Source organism: Phyllostomus hastatus, unplaced genomic scaffold (genome assembly GCF_019186645.2).
Source record: "Phyllostomus hastatus isolate PE091 unplaced genomic scaffold, TTU_PhHast_1.1 phas_contig_254, whole genome shotgun sequence".
NCBI classification, from domain to species: Eukaryota; Metazoa; Chordata; class Mammalia; order Chiroptera; family Phyllostomidae; genus Phyllostomus; species Phyllostomus hastatus.
In genome coordinates, this window is record NW_025333810.1 from 10,499,442 (window position 1) to 10,518,549 (window position 19,108).

Genomic DNA, 19,108 nt, shown 5'->3' on the forward strand with positions numbered 1-19,108 from the left:
CACCTGAACACAAGCATTGAGATACAGCAACAATATGCTTATCAAGGTCTACTAAGTGACCAAAAGATGAGTAATATATACAGGGTAGACACACTAGACAAAGAAATGATTCACATTCCAGGAGGGACAGTGAAAGATTTCATCTCACTACTCAGAATAGTGCGCAATTTAGAATTTATGAATTGTCCCTTCTTGAATTTTCCACTTAATATTTTCGGACCATCGCTGACCTTGGATAACAAACTGTGGAAAGTAAAACTGTGGATGAGAGGGAAACTACAGTATGTTAAATTAATGCACATGGTTGTTTTCTAAGAAAACTTTGCTTATGGACAATGAAATGTGATTTTCCTGTAATTTTCACATCATGAAATAGTATTATTTTTCATTTGACTTTTTTTTAAACCATTAAAAATACAAAAACCATTTCTTGGCTCTCAGGCAATCCAAAAGCAGGGAGTGGGCAGGATATGACAACTCCTGAGCCATAGTTTACCAACACCTACCCTAATCCAAAAGACATTACCAATACCTGCCATACATAAGGCAGATATTCCACATCATTCTATCCTATCTCTCCCAGCACCAGGAACAGTCTGCTCATTTCCACCTCCAAGTCTCTGCTCTAAATATTCCTGTAATGCACTCTTTCTTTACCTTTTTAACTTCTCATCCTTCAAGTCTCACCAGGAATTTTAGTTGCTCAAAGAGGCCTCCTTAGTTACACCATATCAATTTGCCATCTTGAGAATGCCTGGTGAATAAATGTATCACTCATTGTAGTAGGTCTTCATATTGCATCTACAATTATAATATTATGTAGTACCTTACAATAGTATAATGTTACTGCCTCAGAAAGTTTTTTTTTACCTAAACTGTTAATATTCTTAAAGTACACAGATCCTATATTTCCTTTCTATCCCAGATAGCAATTAGCACACTGTGAAAGTTTAGGTAGATTCTTAAATTTTTAAACTTGATATCACAAAAAAGTGATTCAAACAGCCTCTTTGGATAAATAAGTTTAAAAAACAAAATCTTAGAAGAAGGGGATTTCTTAACTGAGGGAATCTTGTTAATACTCTAACAACCTAAGTATATTCAACCACAACTTTTAAGCCCGGGAGACACTAAAAATATATTCTGAATTATAGTCTACAGCACTAATTAAAAGTTTAGAAAACAGAGGCTTTTAAATAAAAGTCTCATTTCAAAGCAACTATAATTTTTGTGTCATGTCTCCAAGTCTCTTTTACATAATATGTTTTGATAAAGTTGTAATCGGTAATGTACAACTGTGCCTGCTTTTCACCTACATCTTGGTCATTTTGTCATGTTACCACATGGTCTACATGAAAATTATTCTCTTTATGGTGAAGGTTCAAGTAAGCAGGCATGTCATAATTCACATAAACACTTCCCTGTTAATGGACATTCACAGTTTCAGAGTTTCACTATTAGAATTAGTGCTTAAAAAACTATAAGGACATTGGGGTACATAGGTTCATTTGGACTGGTGTCATTATACTAAGTGAAGTAAGCCAGGCCGTGAGGGACAAATACCATATGATCTCACCTTTAACTGGAACATAATCAACCAAAGAAAAAAAGCAAACAAAATATAACCAGATACATTGAAATTAAGAACAATCTAACAATAACAAGAGGGGTGGGGGAGGGGACAGTGGGGAGAAGGGTTTTCAGGAACTACTATAAAGGACACATGGACAAAACCAAGGGGGAGGGTGGAAGCAAGGGACGGAGGTAGGTTTGGCTAGGGTGAGGGGGGAAGTGGTCGGGAGAAAATGCAGACAACTGTAATTGAACAATAATAAAGTAATAAAAAAGAACCCCTTAAGGATAGATAACAGATCAGTGATTGCTGGGGCAGGGTGAGGGGGTGGTGCTGGAAGAGGGGCTGACTGAAAAGGGGTACGAGGGAAGCTTCTGTTCTATCTTTATTGCAGTAGTAGTTAAATTACAGCATATAACTGTCAAAAGTTACAGAACTGTACACTAAAAAGGGTGGATTTTATTGTACATAAATTACACTCTATAAACAAATGACAAAAAAGTTAATGCCTACCTTAAAACAATCACAAATGTGTAATAACACATTTTTAATTTATTTTCAAAGGAATTATAAAATATTTCAAAAGTTCCACTTTTATAGTATTCTTTCTAAGACTGGAATCAATCTTTGGATTTTGATTTGTGTTACCTTTATTACCTAGTTATACAGAACATTTTTCCATGTCTGTTCACAATCTTTATTTTCTTTCATGAAATGTGTCTTTATATTCCAGTTTCTGGGATTTGTCTGACTTACTATATGTAAATAATTTTTTAAATGATAAACAGTTGTCTTCTATATTTACTGTATACAGGTATACCTTGAAGATATTGCAGGTTCAGTTCCAGACCACTGCAATAAAGCAAATACCACAATAAAGCAAGTTACATGATTTTTTTGGTTCCTAATACATATAAAAATTATGTTTACACTATATTAATTGGTCTATTAAGTATGCAATAGCATTATGTCTATAAGAACAATGTACATACCTTAATTTAAAAATACATTCTTGCTAAAAATAATGCTAACCATCATCTGAGCTGTCAGCAAGTCGTAATCTTTTTGCTGGCAGAGGGTCTTTAAAGTCTTGATGTTGATGGCTGCTAATTAATAAGGGTGGTAGGTGCTGAAGGTTGGGGTGGCTGTGGCAATTTCTTAAAATAAAAGCAACAGGCATTGAATTCTCTCTCGCTCTTAAAGTCCTAGATGGCATCTTCTTCCAGTATAAGGCTGTTTTGTCTGCACTGAAAATCTGTTGTTTAGTGTAGTGACCTTAATCATCTTAACTAAGTCTTCTGGGTAACTTGCTGAATCTTCTACATCAGCACTTGGCTGGTTCACTTTGCACCTTATTCTTTCCTTAAATCTATAAGCCAACTTCAGGTAACTTCAAAGTTTCCTTCCTCAGTTTCTTCACCTCTCTCTCCCTTCAATTAAAGAGAGTCAAGGCCTTGCTCTAAATTAAGCTGTGGCTTAAGGGAGCATTGTGGCTGGTGTGATCTTTTATCCAGACCACTGAAACTTTCTCCATATCAGCAATTAAGGCTGTTTCGCTTTCTTATCATTTGTGTTCACTAGTGTGTAACTTTCAATTTCCTTCAAGAACTTTTCCTTTGCACTCACTGAGTGCTAGGTGACACAAGAGATCTAGCTTTTGGCTAGAAATCTAGCATGCCTTCCGCACTAAGCTTGATCATTTCTAGCTTCTGATTTAAAGTGAGGGACTTGTGACTGTTCCTTTCTGTGAACACTTACAGCCATTAGAGCGTTATTAACTGGCCTAATTTCAATATTATTGTGTCTCAGGAAATAAATTGGGAGGCTTGAGGAGAGGGAAAGAGATAATGTAACAACCAGGTGGTGGAATAGTCAGAACACATAAAACATTTACAGATTAAATTCATCACCACATGGGCATGGTTTATGGTACTCCAAAATAACGATAACAGTAATATCAAAAATCACTGATCACAGATCACCATAACAAATAATGAAAAAGTTTGAAACACTGAATTATCAAAAAATGACACAGAGACACAAAGTGAGCAAATGCTGTTGGAAAAATGGCACCAACAGACTTGTTTGATGCAGGGTTGCCACAAACTTTCCATTGGTAAAAAACATCAGTATCTGCAAAGTACAATAAAGTGAAATGTAATAGAACAAAATATGGCTATATATTTTTACTTTATCACTTGTTTCATTCAAGAGCTTTAGCAATGCTGTATTAAATGCAAGTTCTTGTGAAAAATATAACAAGTTGAATTTAAAAACTGAGTTACTATTTTGTGACTAGTCTATGCTAAGTTAGTTACATGCCAAAGACCAATAAAATCATATTTAATTTTTGCTAGGTAACTTTGTTGATTTAAACTTTTGTTAAATAATAACATATACCAACACTTGAAAATTCAACTCAACACTTTTTCTGATTTATATGTTTCTTGAAAACAGTTCCATAATATAGTAATTACACTTTCAAAAATTTTGTATCTCTGCCCTGACCAGGTGACTCAGCTGGTTGGAGCACTGTCCCATACACCAAAAGGTTACAGGTTCCATCCCTGGTCATGACACATACCTAGGTTGTGGTTTCTATCCATGATCAGGGTGCTTTAGGGAGGCAGCCAATCGATGCACTTCTCTCACACTGATGTTTTTCTCTATCACCCTTCCTTCCCCTCTACAATCAATGAAAACATATGCTCAGGTGAGGATTAAAAAAAAAACTTTAAAAAAATTTGTATTTCCACCCCTTAATGTTATTTTGGTCCTCAGAATGAGCAAGACAATGAAAATAGAACACAGAGTTCAAAAATACTACCAGGCATCTCAGATAAAATCAAGGATGTTAAGAAATAAAATTAAATGAAGTTACCTTTAACTAAAGAAAAACGGGAAGCATTGCATTATATAACTCTCAATGTGCAATTAAGAAAAATTTGCAGAAAAAATTAAAATTTCTGAAAATGAATTCATAATGGAGTATTTTTATGACTTCCCAAAAGACATATCTGTTAAATGGACAATTCTTAAAACTCAAGATAATAGAACCCTAAGTATTAATTCAGTTAAAGTATTGTTGCAGAAGTTAAAATAGCATGATCCAAATACATTAATTTTCATCTATCTAACTTAAATAGTGCTAAAAAAGTTTAGAGGAATAAAAAGTAGTCATATTCATTGGGATGCTTCTGAGATGGCTATTAAGGGAAAGAAATTATGGGAAGTACTCAGGCACTGAAGCATGTACTAGTCATTAAAAGACCAGAAGTGCTAATCTTAGTTGCTGTAAAGAGACCTGTAATATTTTGATGGTAGGGACCTAAGAGATAGGAATTCACACTCAACTGTGATAGTTTAGGGGCACAGCAATGGGGTCAAGATTTTTTTAAATTAAGCAATCTGAAACAGACTAGTATTTTGAGTAAAAACTACATTGAGCCCCAACAGTTTCCTGGTTCCAAACCAAATAGTTTGGGTTTGATGGAATGTTATCAATCAACCACTTAAATCATAAGAAAATTTCAAAGCATTTACAAATATCTCAGTTTTGGTGAGATTATACAGACTCACCAGATTTGGAATTAAATCAGCTTCTAAACCACTTCCAAACAGTAAACAGAATTAATTCATCTTTTTAATGAAACAAAACTATCCTCATAAGGGCAGTAAAATATTTAACAAATACAAAGTGTTTGTTATAAATTACCGTAGTATTTCTAACATCAATTCAATAGATTCCACTGTGTGGAAAATCTTCACATAGTTCAAGCTTTGTGTTTGTGTTTTTTCAGTGTAAGTCAGATAAATTTGTGCTTCTCAAATTTTTGTGTGCAAAATCACCAGAGGATCACAATAAAATGCAGATCTGACTCAGCTGACCTAAGGGTGGCTCCAAGTGGCGCCTTTGCTGCCGGCCTTTACTATTTTAGAAGCAAGGAAATAGAGGAAGAATCTTTTTGTTTGTTTGCTATACAGCAGATTCGCAAATAATGGCGTTTTATTCAGTGTTGTTTAGTTATAACGTTGATGACATGTCGCAGGAACTTAACTCTTACAATATAGCCTATAACAATTAGCCTATGGTAAAATTGGTTTCATCATATATCCTTTCACTTAAAGTCGCTATCAACAACGTTTAGTGAGGACTTACTATATAGATGCCGTATTTTGCTGTGTATAGCACACTCCCACGTATAATGCTCTTTCATTTTAACTGTTTAATTCAATTTTTTATTTATTTATACTTAGAAACAAAACCAATTATTATATTCCAGGGTATTATTTTGCATACAGATATCATTACTGCTTTCTAGAGTTATACTTTTAATGCATAATTATAAATAAAAGAATTAAAAACATTTATCTAGATATGAAATTAGTACTACCTATGAGTATTGCACATCCTTATTTTTCCCTCAAAAATTTTGGCTAAAAAGTTTAGCTATGAAATTTTGCCTATGAAAAGATCAGCATCATTATATACTGCAGTGTACATTATATACTGCCAACTATGGTATTTGCCATATAGTTAAGATGTCTAATAGCTGTATCAAGTGATAATGAGTATGAATTCAAAAGGAGAATTAGGCCACAGCCCTATTTTATACCATACAGAAACAAAAACTTCACTATTCCTCTTTAAATTCAAACACTGATATGCCATAGCAGAAATAGGGTGTTTTACAACTAGATTGCACAGCTGATCCACAGAAAAGTTCCTGTCTATGTAGTAATGGGTATCAGTAAATCTAGACCCTACTGCTATGCACAGAAACTATCACAGTTGAGCATGAATTCCTATCTTTTTTGTGCTTGCTATCAAAAAATTACAGGGCTCTTTAAAACTACAGCAACTAAGATTAGCACTTCAGGTCTTTTAACGAATACTACTGACGCCTATTCCTAAAAGCTTTCTTGTTTAAGTCAAATCTAAGTGATTCACAGTCCAATTTTTAAAAATTAGTTTGTAAAATGTAATTGAAATTGCTGTAACACCATCATCAAAAGAATGAGAAACAATTAAAAAAATGTAAGAAAAGATTTGCAGCCCTGGCTGGCGTAGCTCAGTGGATTGAGTGCAGGCTGTGAACCAAAGCATCACAGGTTCGATTCCCAGTCAAGGCACATGCCTCGGTTGCAAGCCAGGTCCCCAATGGGGGCCATGTGAGAGGCAACCACACATTGATTCTCTCTTTCTCCCTCCCTTCCCCTCTCTAAAAATAAATAAATAAAATCTTTTAAAAAACTTTCTTTATAAAAAAAAGATTTGCAAGTCATATATCTGATAAAGGACTTGTATTCAGAATATATAAATTACTCTTACAACTCAGCGATAAAAAAATAACACAATTTAAAAAGGTGTAAAGGCCATGCAGACACATCCCCAAAGAAGATATACAAATGGCCAATAGGAACTATGAAAGGATGAGCATCATTAGCCATTGGAGAAATAAAAACCAAAACCACAATGAGATACAACTTCAAACCCACTAAGATGGCTATCTAAAAAAGAAGGGTAATAACAAATGTCGGTACATTGCTAACAGAAATATAAAATGGTCAGCTGCTTTGAACGGTTTGGAAGTTCCTCAAAAGGTTAAACAGCGTTACCACTGATCTAGCAATTCCATCCCTACCTGTGCTCAAAAGAAAACATACATTCTCAGAACTTCTACACAATCATTCATAGCAGCCTTACTCCTAATAGCTAAAAAGTAGAAACAACCCAAATGTCCATTAAGTAATAAACGAATAAAAGTCATGTATCTGCACAGTGGATTATTCTACAATAAAAATAAAGTATTGACATGCTATAAAATGAATGAGCCTTGAAAACATGCTAAATGAAAGAAGTTACAAAAGACCTATATTATGATTCCATTTATATGAAATGTCCAGAACAGACAAATTGATAAGAAACAGGAAGATTACTGGTTGTCTAAAAGTAGTCCATTTGGGGATGAGGGAGGAGGGGGGAATGGGAGTGATTATTAATGGGCGTGGAGTTGTTTTTGCCAGGGGTATGTATAGGTGAGGATGAAAAGGTGATTGTGGTGATGGTTGCACAAGTCTGTGAACATACTAAAACCACTGATTTGTACATTTTAAATTGGTGAATGGGTATGTGAAAGCTGCTTTAAAATCAAAGTACTTGTGTTTTTGGTAAAAGTGTAAATTTTGACTGATATTAGCAACAATTAAAGGGCCTTTTATTATAACAGATTTGTCTGGAAATGCCCAAATCTGCTACAATAGGGCCTCTTTAGCCTACTGTGCTTGGCATCACTCCTCTTCAACTTTAAATCTGGGACTAAGCTGAGTCCATAAGAGGTCCATTTATAAAGATGAGGAAAGGGTGAGCAGTTCAACTGTAAAACAATGCTGATTCCAATAGTTTATTCCTGGAATAAATAACTGGTATGTACTGAGGGAGGAAGTGAGAAGTAGAAACACTTTAGGATATCAAAGGAGCAGCAGAAGATTCCTCTGCTTATTATGTTTCACTCCCCCATGCATATTCTAAGATACTCAAGGACAGGAGTTTGAGGTGAAAAATGAAACAAAATACAATCAAAGGCTAACTGTACTAAGATTATTATGTGCCTTCCCTTCATTAGTTTTTTGCATAAGGCACTGAGTTAGGAACATACAGAAGTTGAACAATACAAGTCCTTGAGCTCATGACAAAGTTAAATGCTAAAAAATATATGCATCTGTAGAGGTAAGATGCATTGTTATCTCTGAGCAGGAGGATGAAAAACTGCCTTTGAAATGGGTCTTGATATTAAGTAGAATTTTCAAGGCTAAGAGTATGTGAACTAAGGAATCAGGACTAAAACAACTAATATTAGTGTAATTTGATGAAAAGGACACAATATAAAGTTGATAAAAACATCAACATTACAATTCAGATTCCATTAAAATTTCCTTTCTGGCCTCTCTACCTCACTCTATTTAACAATAGCTCTTCCCAAAAGAAGAGAAAAAGATGTTTCAATCAAATTTGCATCCTTGTGACTCCTTTATTTGGGCCTCTCCCCACCACAAATACACTACTTTCCTACTGAACTAAATTTACAAGTCATCTACAGCTTAGCTTCTCCAATTAGGCCAAATTCCCTGAGATTACAGAAAAGTGTACAAGAAAAAACAAAAGGGAAAACAATGAACACAGAACAACTTGCAGGAGCAACTTGATAATCTGGGATCAAAATATTAATAAATTCAACCTGTCAGTTGTTTAAACATTTTAAATCCAAATAAATACAGATGTTACAGGGTAAATAAAAGTTTAAGTATCTCCCTTTTACTCTTCTCTACAAGTACATATGTTGAAGTAACCAACAGGTGAGAAGTCAAGAAGGAAAAGAAAACATCTTCCAACACTCTCAGATAGTCCTGTAGTACAATGAAATAACTTACCTGTATGATAACAATCATCTTTGTCCATTATCTTAACACTAACAGTTCATTTATAGGGTAGATTTTTAGTTGAAATTCCTTTGTGTTAACAGTAACATATGTAATTTCTTTCTTTTACATTTTCTTGACTGAGATACATCTATACCCTCAAATACCTATAGTGTGGGAAAGAATATAATGCCTGGGGCAAAGTTTGCTTTAAACTACTGCAGGAAACAGGAGAGGAGAAATATATTTTTTAAAACTTTGGAAAATGTGGGTAATTGGTGATGCAAGGTTATAAATACATTGTGGTTCCATGTATTCTTCTCTATTCTTACATAAGAGTTAGAAAATATCCATAACAAAAAGGCAAATAAACTGCTCAAACTAGCTGTCTCAAAACCTTACATACTAGCTATATTTAACATGAGCCTAAATGAATTTCTCCCTTTTCTAAACCTGTACAGAATTCTATCTGTGCCGCTCAGTTTTCACAATTACTGTCAATTTTTCATGTATTTATTCCCACAATGGAAGGACTATAAAATACAGTCCTTGCTAGCAAAGAGCTTCTAATCTTTCCTCTTAAATCCATGGCATTCATTTAACAAGCCCATTTCCCAAATAGCCACTATGGGCCAGATACTCTTTCTAATGCATGCATACAAACACTAGGTCTCTAGCTTCAAAGAGCTAATTAGAAATGTACTGGATTGGCCAAAAAGTCAGTATGCTTTTTCCATAAAATAAGAGACACATTCTTCTTTTTGACCAATAACTTTATTGATTTTGTATTTTGAGTATGTTGGCTATCTCCCATGTGGTATATATAACATTATTCTCAATTAATGTCTCTATTTGATCGCTATCAACTTCAACTGGTCTGCCTGACTGTGGAGAACATCCATCATCCCACGAGAAATCTCCAGCATGAAACTTTGCAAACAACTTTCGACATTTTTGATCAGTCAAAGCACTTTCTCCATAAACTGCACAAATCTTTTTTTGTATTTCAGTTCCATTTTTACCTTTCTTGAAATAATAAGGCATAATACACTGAAAATGTTGCATATTTTCTTCCATCTTCAGTACTAAAAAGGCTACACAAAAATTCACCAATTTTGATTTTTTTTAATGCATAGTGATATGACAGCTGTGACAATACAATCTAATAAAATTTCGAATGAAGTTAAAGACAACTAAGCACTACTAGGGCCACAGTACAGACTTTTTGGCCAACTCAGTAATTTAGCTGAGTGCCCTTTGGTTTAAACAGCATACCTACTTCCCAGTTCTTGGACCCTCCAAGCACATTTCTCAATGTGGCTTTCCTTATGCCATTTCCTAAGCGTTAAAAACTGTATCAAATGCCTTTTGTAGATCTGAACCCTAACAAGCCTTTCAAGGCCCAGTTCAACTTCTCCATGGAAGCCTTTCTAGTCTGTACACTTTTATGAAATCCTACAACGTAGATTTATACTATTCCTTTAGCAATTAACAAATGCAATGTCCTGAACCTTCTCATAGCCTCCACAATGTCCAACACAATGCCTTGCCTACAGAAAATGCACAATAATTATATTATTACCAATTTACATAATTACCTGTGTATATAAAATGAGTGGCCCATGCATAAGGATAACGTGTCCTCTAAGGCAAAGGTTCCCAACCTCTGAGTCGCAGACTGATACTGATACTGGTCCTATTAGGAACCGGATCACACAGCAATGACCTTGAATGTAATGCACCTGAATCATCCCAAAACCATCTCTCCCCCTGACCCCTCAGCCCCATCCGTGGAAAAATTGTCTTCCACGAAGCCAGTCCCTGGTGCCAAAAAGGTTGAGGACTACTGCTAGGGTCAGCCTCCCCAACCAACTCAGAGCTCTTCCATTGGTCTATAGTGCCCAATCACTTTCAAATGCTCAATTACCAGCTGAATTTTGGTATAAAAGCATAATTGAAGGGCTTTAATTAACTTTACCATACATCCGCAAAGTCCTATTCTAAGTTTTAAAAAAAATAATAATAAAGAAAAGAAAACCAAAGATGACTAAAACCATAAAGTGCTGAGATCAATGTGATAGTTCTAAGACTGGCTTGTGTAATCACTTCTGACTTGAGGTCTATATTGTTTTAAATAGCAATCAACTCTCCTGTCTCAAAATCAACTGTTAAACTGGAGAAGTTATTTCTAAATATCTCAAAGATTCCTCCCCCCTTTTTGAATGCCATGGGACAAGAAGTATTGTAATCCACTGTCCCGTCAGGTAATAAGTTGTTTAGGGATAAAAGTATTTCCAAATATCTAATAGGAGAAAGAACTACTGTTCCAATTACCATACTGCGGTTTAAGTATCTGCTTATGAACCTGGCTCTCTGATCAAACCATGAGCTCAAGGGCAGGGAATCAAGGACTGGATATCTTGTCTTACTCATCTTTGTGTAACCTAAGTCTAACAGCCTGGCACACTGAGGCAATTCAATGAATGACCTCTCCATTAATGAATGAATTCCACCTTAGGTTAAAACATGTTCAAAATGCCAACAGCCTGGTAAAAAGTAATGGATAGAGGTAAAATAACATATTCAAATGCCAACTATCTATTAAAAAGTAATGGAATGTAGAAGTTACATACATTTTATATTTAAGCAGATCAGGCATAGTCTATTTGCATTTTCTTCCTTCAAAAACATTTCCAATGGCTGACATAAAGTTTCCTGAGAAATTATTCCATTTTATCCCTAGTCTTATCAGTCTTTTCCATTTTTTTTGGATGGGGGTAAAAATGTGGGAAAGGTTCTTCTGAATGCTCTCTATCAGATCCTTCTCCAGCGTTCCTGCCTCAGTTTCAATTGGTTCCTGCATTTTGCAGCCCCTTTCCAGAGCTGTCCAACCCATGGCCCACAGGCTGCATGTGGTCCAGGATGGCTATGAATGTGGCCCAACACAAAACTGTAAATTTACTTAAAATGTTACAAGATTTTTTTGTTTTCACCAGTGTTTGCGTATTTAATGTGTGGCCCAAGACAACTCTTCTTCTTCCAGTGTGGCCCAGTGATACCAAAAAGCTGGATACCACTGCACAGCTTAAAAAAAAAAAAAAAACTGGAGTCAATGAGAGTGATTATCAAAGAATGGAAGCTTCAGGATCAGAACAGGGTAGAGTTCGATGTACACTAATCTGCCCCAACAATCATTAAAAATCATTGCCGAAATTAAAGTGCACCATGCAAAGGTAAGACTACTACCCACAAAGTGATATAGAGGCTATGTATATTTATGGAAGACATAAATATTTGATATTGACATGGGAAAAAAATGACTAGAATAAGCAGACCACTGGCCAAAAGAGGGAGTATACATGTGCTCATATACACAGCTATATGAAAATAGTGATTAAAAGGAATATTCTTCTAAAATATCAAAGGTAATCAAGTTAAATACTGTTTACAGTTTATTAAGGAAAATGCTCACAAAATAATGAATTATTTATAGTATAGTTCTCTCAAATATTATATCTCTAGGAGTATATAAAGCAGTTTTGAAAAACACACAGGAGAGTACTGGGGGGGTGGGCTGGGATGGGAGTAAAAGACAAAAAACTGTACTTTAACAATAATTAAAAAAAAAAAAAGAAAAACACACAGGAAACAGTACCAGTAACTCACCTCTACAATGACATGAGTTTAAAACATACCCCAATTTGACTTAAAATACATGAGTTCATGAGTAATCTGTCCATCATTAGGCTAATCAATAAAAAGCCCAAAACAAAGAAACAAAAAAATCCAACAAGTCTAAACAAGTAACCATACCTTTTAACCCTTTCTCTTTTAGTTATGATTTCAAAGCACTCCCAGTATTAACATGGTCACTTAAGCAGTCATCTGTTCTCTTAAAGTAAGTGTTCTTAAAAACAATGATAATTGTTTAAAAAAAATCATGCTACCTATTGACCAACAACCCATATCAAAAATTGTCAGGAACAGCCGGCCAAGATGGAGACGTAGGTAGACACACTGTGCCTCCTCACACAACCAAAAGAAGGAAGACGACAATTTAAAAACAAAAAACAACCAGAACTGACAGAAAATCAAACTATATGGAAGTCTGACAACCAATGAGTTAAAGAAGAAACATTCATCCTGCTACTGCAGGGGTGGAGTCAGGCAGCGAGGCAGAGAGGAGTCAGGAGTCCTGGCAAGGCAGCAGCTGGCTGACCCAGTGGGGCGGCAGATTGTGGAACAGGGTGCACAAGGCTGCAGCTGGCCAGCAAGGCAGCGGCTGGCGGACCGGGCAGTCCCACATTCGTGTGCAGATAAACCAGGCGAAACAAAGGGGGAGCGCGGGACAGACTGCACAATCCAAGGTCCCAGCATGGGGAAATAAAGCCTTAAACCACTGATTGAAAACACCTGTGGGGGTTGAGGCAGCAGTGGGAGAAACTCTCAGCCTTACAGGAGAGTTCATTGGAGAGACCCACAGGCTCCTAGATCGTACACCAACCAATCTACATGGGAATCAGCACCAGAAGGGCCCAATTTGCTTGTGGGAAGTGCGGAAAGTGACTGAAATCTGGCAGAGCAGAGCAAGCACCATTGTTCCCTCTTGGACCCCTTCCCCACATATAGTGTCACAAGCCAGCAACTTGGGTTACCCAGCCTTGGTGAACACCTAAGGCTCCACCTTTTACTACTTAACAGGTGCATCAAGACAAAAAGGCTCAAACAAAAGAACAGGTCTACGCTCCAGAAAAATACAACTAAGTGACAAAGAGGTAGCCGATCTATCAGATGAACAGTTCAAAACACTGGTAATCAGGATGCTCACAGAATTGGTTGAATTTGGTCACAAATTAGATGAAAAAATGAAGGCCATGCTAAGTGAAATAAAGGAAAATGTACAGGAAATCAATAGTGATGGGAAGGAAACTGGGACTCAAATCAATAATGCGGACCAGAAGGAAGAAACATCCAATCAGAACAGAATGAAGAAACAAGAATTCAAAAAATGGAGAGGCTTAGGAACCTCCAGGACATCTTTAAATGTTTAAAAATTTGAATTATAGGGGTACCAGGAGGAGAACAGGAAAAGCAACAAGTGGAGAAATTATTTGAACAAATAATAAAGGAGAACTTCCCCAATCTGGCTGAGGAAATAGACTTTCAGGAAGTCCAGGAATCTCAGAGAGTCCCAAAGAAGTTGGACCCAAGGAGGAACACACCAAGGCACATCATAATTATATTACCCAAGATTAAAATAAAGGAGAGAATCCTAGAAGCAGCAAGAGATAAGGAGGCAGTTACCTACAAAGGAATTCCCATCAGACTGTCAGCTGATTTCTCAAAAGAGACCTTACAGGCAAGAAGGGGCTGGAAAGAAGTATTCCAAATCATGAAAAGCAAGGACCTACATCCAAGATTGCTATATTCAGCAAAGCTTTCATTTAGAATGGAATGGCAGATAAAGTACTTCTCAGATAAGGTCAAGTTAAAGGAGTTCATCATCACCAAGCCCTTATTATGTGAAATGTTAAAGGGATTTATCTAAGAAAAAAAAAGATAAAAAATATGAACAGTAAAATGACAGCAAATTCACAATTATTAATAACCACACCTAAAACAAAAACAAAAGCAAACTAAGCAAACAACTAGAACAGAAACAGAACCACAGAAATAGAGATCACATGGAGGGTTAGCAATGGGAGTGGGAGGGGGAGGGGGGGAAAAGGTACAGAGAATAAGTAGCATAGATGGTAGGTAGAAAATAGACAGGGGGAGGGTAAGAATAGTATGGGAAATGTAAAGCCAAAGAACTTATATGTATGACACATGGACATGAACTAAAGCGGGGGAATGTGGGTGGGAGGGGGTGTGCAGGGTGGAGGGGAGTAAAGGGGGGGGGGAATGGGACAACTGTAATAGCATAATCAATAAAATAGATTAAAAAATAAAAAATTAAAAAATAAAATAAAAAATCAAAAAACAATAAACAATAAAAAATTATTTAAAAATACTCAGGAATAGTTGAAAACATTGATAAGAAAGAATGCTTACTGAAAAGCCAGAAGCAACATAAAACTCCATTAACAGAAGAGTATGTAGCTACTGAAATCAAAGAACTAAAATTAATGACATTAAAGATAACATTTATTAAGCTAAAAATAGGTTATAGAGCATATAAAATAAAATTGCATACATATATCTATGTATATATTCAGAAACATCTTTAAAAGGGTTATCTCTAAGTGTTTGGATTTTGTGATATTTTTACATTTCCTCTGGGGGGAAAATATTTTCAGAAAAATCACAATGAGCAAGTTGCATTTTTATAACAACTCCTTTTTTTTAAAAGATAGTAACTTTAATAAATATATTCAGTAACTGCATGCCCCATAACTGTGGTTTAGCATCTCTGAAAGGCAATCAGACACTACCAAAATGATAAACACACATTTACTGATTCAGCAATTCCACTTATAAGTATTTATAATATAGCTATTCTCACACAAGTGTGCAAATACACACGTTTGTTCAAGAATATTTGCAGCGGCATTGTTTGTACAGGATATGACCGAAATGTCCCTCAATAGAGACCAGATAAATAACTTACATACAATAAAGTACTGTGTAGCCATGAAACAGACTGAGGTAGCTACGTGTATTGGAGTTGAATGACATCCAAGGTAAATTAAGATTTTTTATAAAACAGTATGTATCAACTAACAGATAAATGGTGAGAATAATAGATAAGTATACTTGTATTAGCTCTAGGACACACACACACACACAAAACTGTAAATAGTGGTTGCCAGAGGATGATAAGACCTACTTTTCATTATAAACTTTGTAAACCAATATGTACTGTTGAATATTTACCATGTATGTATGCTACTTTGAAGTATTAAAACAATAGGTTTTTTTAATTAAGCAGTGAAATATTTTGCTGCTGTATAAGTAAATGTTTAAGAAAAATAGGTTTTCAAGTATCAAAATTATACTACCAGTTGTTTTTTAAGGGTTTAAAATAATTCTAAACTATCATTTGCTGCTTTAAATTCATTACAATTGCTGGAAATTATACACAATTGTAAACCTGAACTCTTCTGGACAAAGGTTGTTTACGTTGTTGCTAGCCAACAAATCCACATTTGTTTAACCTAATCCTTGTTTTGCTCTCAGTATCGTTAGCAGTTTTTAAAAATCTGTTTTCTTTCTTACTGTATTTAATATATGTTCTATACAAAAAGATTTTCTACTGGCCACACAATAAAAAGGGAATAAGGGAACAGATTTTTCTCCTTTTCCATTGATATTAATCCCTCCAGGTCAGTTTGGCCTAGCCTTCCCTGACAGAACAACAAAAGAAATGTCTACCTAAGATAACAAAAAAATGACTAACTAAATATAGTAGTTTCTACTCCAAAGGTGTTCTAAAAAAATTAAAGCTAAGAAAAATATATCACATTGAAGTATATTTTCAAAAAGATTAAATACAACCTAAGGCCTCAGATCCAACTGCCATTAACATGCCCTGTAACTCTGAAGAACCCATTTCCCAGCAATTAGAAGTTACTCCAAGTTAAGGGACAGAAAATGCTGCTTAACATAGCGATAGAGATCTTTTTTATAACATTTGTACAATGTTATCAAGTGTCACAGAAACAATCAACAAGGTTATACTGGAAGGTATACATAATCAAAACAATTCTGCCAGTTCTGGCTTCTTCAATCAACACCACTGCTTATACTTACGCATCAAGTTTCCAGAAAATAAGTGGTAGACAATTAAAAAAAATTAAAAAGGAAACGGAACTCACCTTTAACACTTTTTCTATTAACATCTGCCCCCTTTTCAAGTAAATACTGAGCAATCTCTTTGTGTCCTTTGTAACATGAAATCATCAAGCAGGTATGCCCATGTCGGTTAGACACTTCTAAATCAGCTTTGTGTTCTACAAGGTACTTCACGATTTCCAAATGGCCATCGAAACAGGCAGCTCTAAGAGGAGTTGAATTGGTTAAAGTTGTGTTGTTGACAGACGCTCCATGATTTAACAAAGACTGAACCACCTTCAGATGTCCTGCTGCAGAAGCGGCCCATAATGGGGGGGCCCCCTCTATGGTTTCACCATCAAAATTGACTGAGCCCCCAATTTCGATGGAGGCACTGCACTGCTCTAGGAGGAATTCCACCATGTCAAGGTGACCATACCTGGCCGCCATCAAGAGTGGCGTGGCCCCATTTGTTTTTTCAGAGATCAAGGAGGAAATCTCCTCTTTGGATTTGCTTGCCAACAACTTGGTGAGAAGCCGGAGTTTGCCATCACGAGCTGCATTAAATACTGCTGTCTTTAGATCCATTTATGTCCAGTTCAGAGGCTGTGCGTTATTTATCCTTCAAAGCAAAGCTCCAGCTTAACTCTATGGACACAGGCAAGAGTCACAGGAACCAAAGTTCGCTGTTAATCACTGCTCCCCAGGACGGATATAAAACCGCGGTATGTTCTGTCCTATTGCCTTCCGACATCTGACAACCAGAGCACCAAACTAGAGGGGAGAAAGAGTAGTTTTGAATTTTCCATAGGCAAAGGCAAAAACATTTTGGTTTTTCTTAATTTCTACTGTGGTAAGGGAGGGAAAGCCATACCTTAGGGACTACCCCCTCCAACACCCCACCCCAAAAAGTAAAAAAAGAGACTACAAAAAGGTACACAGGGACCCCAATGTTTTGGTGGGAGGTGGTCTCTTCTCTATACACAGTAAATTTAAATACTACAAGGCAACCGGTTTTCTCGCCTCCTAACCAGCCACGCTTTAGTTCTAGTTTTGTTCTACACACGCCCAGGGAGAGTACAACCGAAAGAGGCAGGAGACGCGGGTTCAGAACTGTTTCTCTTACATCTGCAGAGAGCGGACCAAGGGCACGAGGCTGGAAGGCCTCTTTGTGGCCAGAAGGAATTTCGTGGAGGAACAAAAAAGTCAGACACAACCAACCTCGGCCAGCTAGGGCCAAACCCCCCCACCCAAAAGGTTTTCTTTAAGACTACTCGAGGCTCTCAGGAAATCCGGCTGCCTTTTAGCTAATTTCGCCCGCCCCGTTTTGATCCCTCCGCCCCCAAGGGATTCGCCGCTCCACAGACCACAGCCACCCCTACAGAACCTTCACCTCTACCTTTTCCAGACACGAGCAGACCCTCCCCAAGGTCCTCCATCGACCACGACCACTCCCGGCGGGGCTACAAGCCTGTGGCCTCCGGACCGCTGCCACCTTCAGCTGCCCCGGGCGCCCTCCTTACCCTTCCCGCCCAGGCCTCCCCGCGGGCGCCTCAGGCCAGGGCCCGGGATCCCGCAGGCCGCTGCCGCTGCTACCTGCCCGTAGGCCAGTCCTTCCAGCCGCCGCTGGCCGCTCGGGCTAAGGCCGCTCTGTTCAAATTCAAACCGTTGTCCTCACCACCGCCGCCCCATTCCGCCTACGGCCGCACAGTTCCTCCATGCCCCCGCGCCCCACAGGAATGAGTCCGGCAGCGCTGCTCGCCCCGCCCCGCCACGCTGAGCTGCCTCCCGCCCTCCCAGTCAACGCTGGCTTCAGCGGCTACAGCGACTGCCGCGGCGGATGGTGTAATGGGCTACGAGCCTGGGGCCGGGCGAGCCAGAGCACTGCTTCACATCACTGACGAGGCAGCCGCGCCATTGGGCCAGGGGAGGGCGGCGGCCGCCAGGAGCAACAGCCCAGGGGCGGGGCGGCCGGCCAAGGCGGGCCAGCGCGGAGGGGGCGGGGCCACGAGCCCGACGAAGGAAGTGCCTGCGCGCGGCGCACCGGCGGAGGGTTAGTGGGCAGCAGAATGCTAAGAGGGGGCAGGGTCATGCAGTGCCGTGGTAGTCGGAAGCCAGTGTAGATCCTGAGGATATGTGGGGGGGTCTTCCGGTCTTCTGCTTTACGGGCGCTTGTATTGTGAGGCTTGTTTCGGGAAACTATTGGGCCCTACTGCCATGAACCCCAGAGTGGTGGTAACCATCATTACTCTCTCACACACAGAATTTTTCTCAGGCTAGCCTGTTCTCCCCTTCCTTTGATGGGCCCTGAAATACATCGGGCTTATAGATCTCGAAGAAAGG

The 19,108-nt window shown here is 37.8% G+C and overlaps 1 protein-coding gene across 4 annotated transcripts in view; it reads right to left on the reverse strand.

Moving 5' to 3' along the window:
• FEM1C (fem-1 homolog C) overlaps window positions 1-18,606 on the reverse strand; it is a 28,244-nt gene extending 9,638 nt beyond the window's left edge. Inside the window, exons 1-2 of one of the 4 annotated variants that reach the window (XM_045837976.1) lie at window positions 18,362-18,606; window positions 16,810-17,539 (exon numbers count right to left, since the gene is read on the reverse strand). In XM_045837976.1, coding sequence (XP_045693932.1) covers window positions 16,810-17,353 — 544 coding nt within the window. In that variant the 5' untranslated portion in view covers window positions 17,354-17,539; window positions 18,362-18,606. Of the gene's footprint in view, window positions 1-16,809; window positions 17,540-17,891; window positions 18,073-18,164 lie in introns of those variants that run through there. The other 3 variants (XM_045837975.1, XM_045837977.1, XM_045837978.1) reach the window with 3 other exon arrangements.
• Window positions 18,607-19,108: the final 502 nt, after the last annotated feature.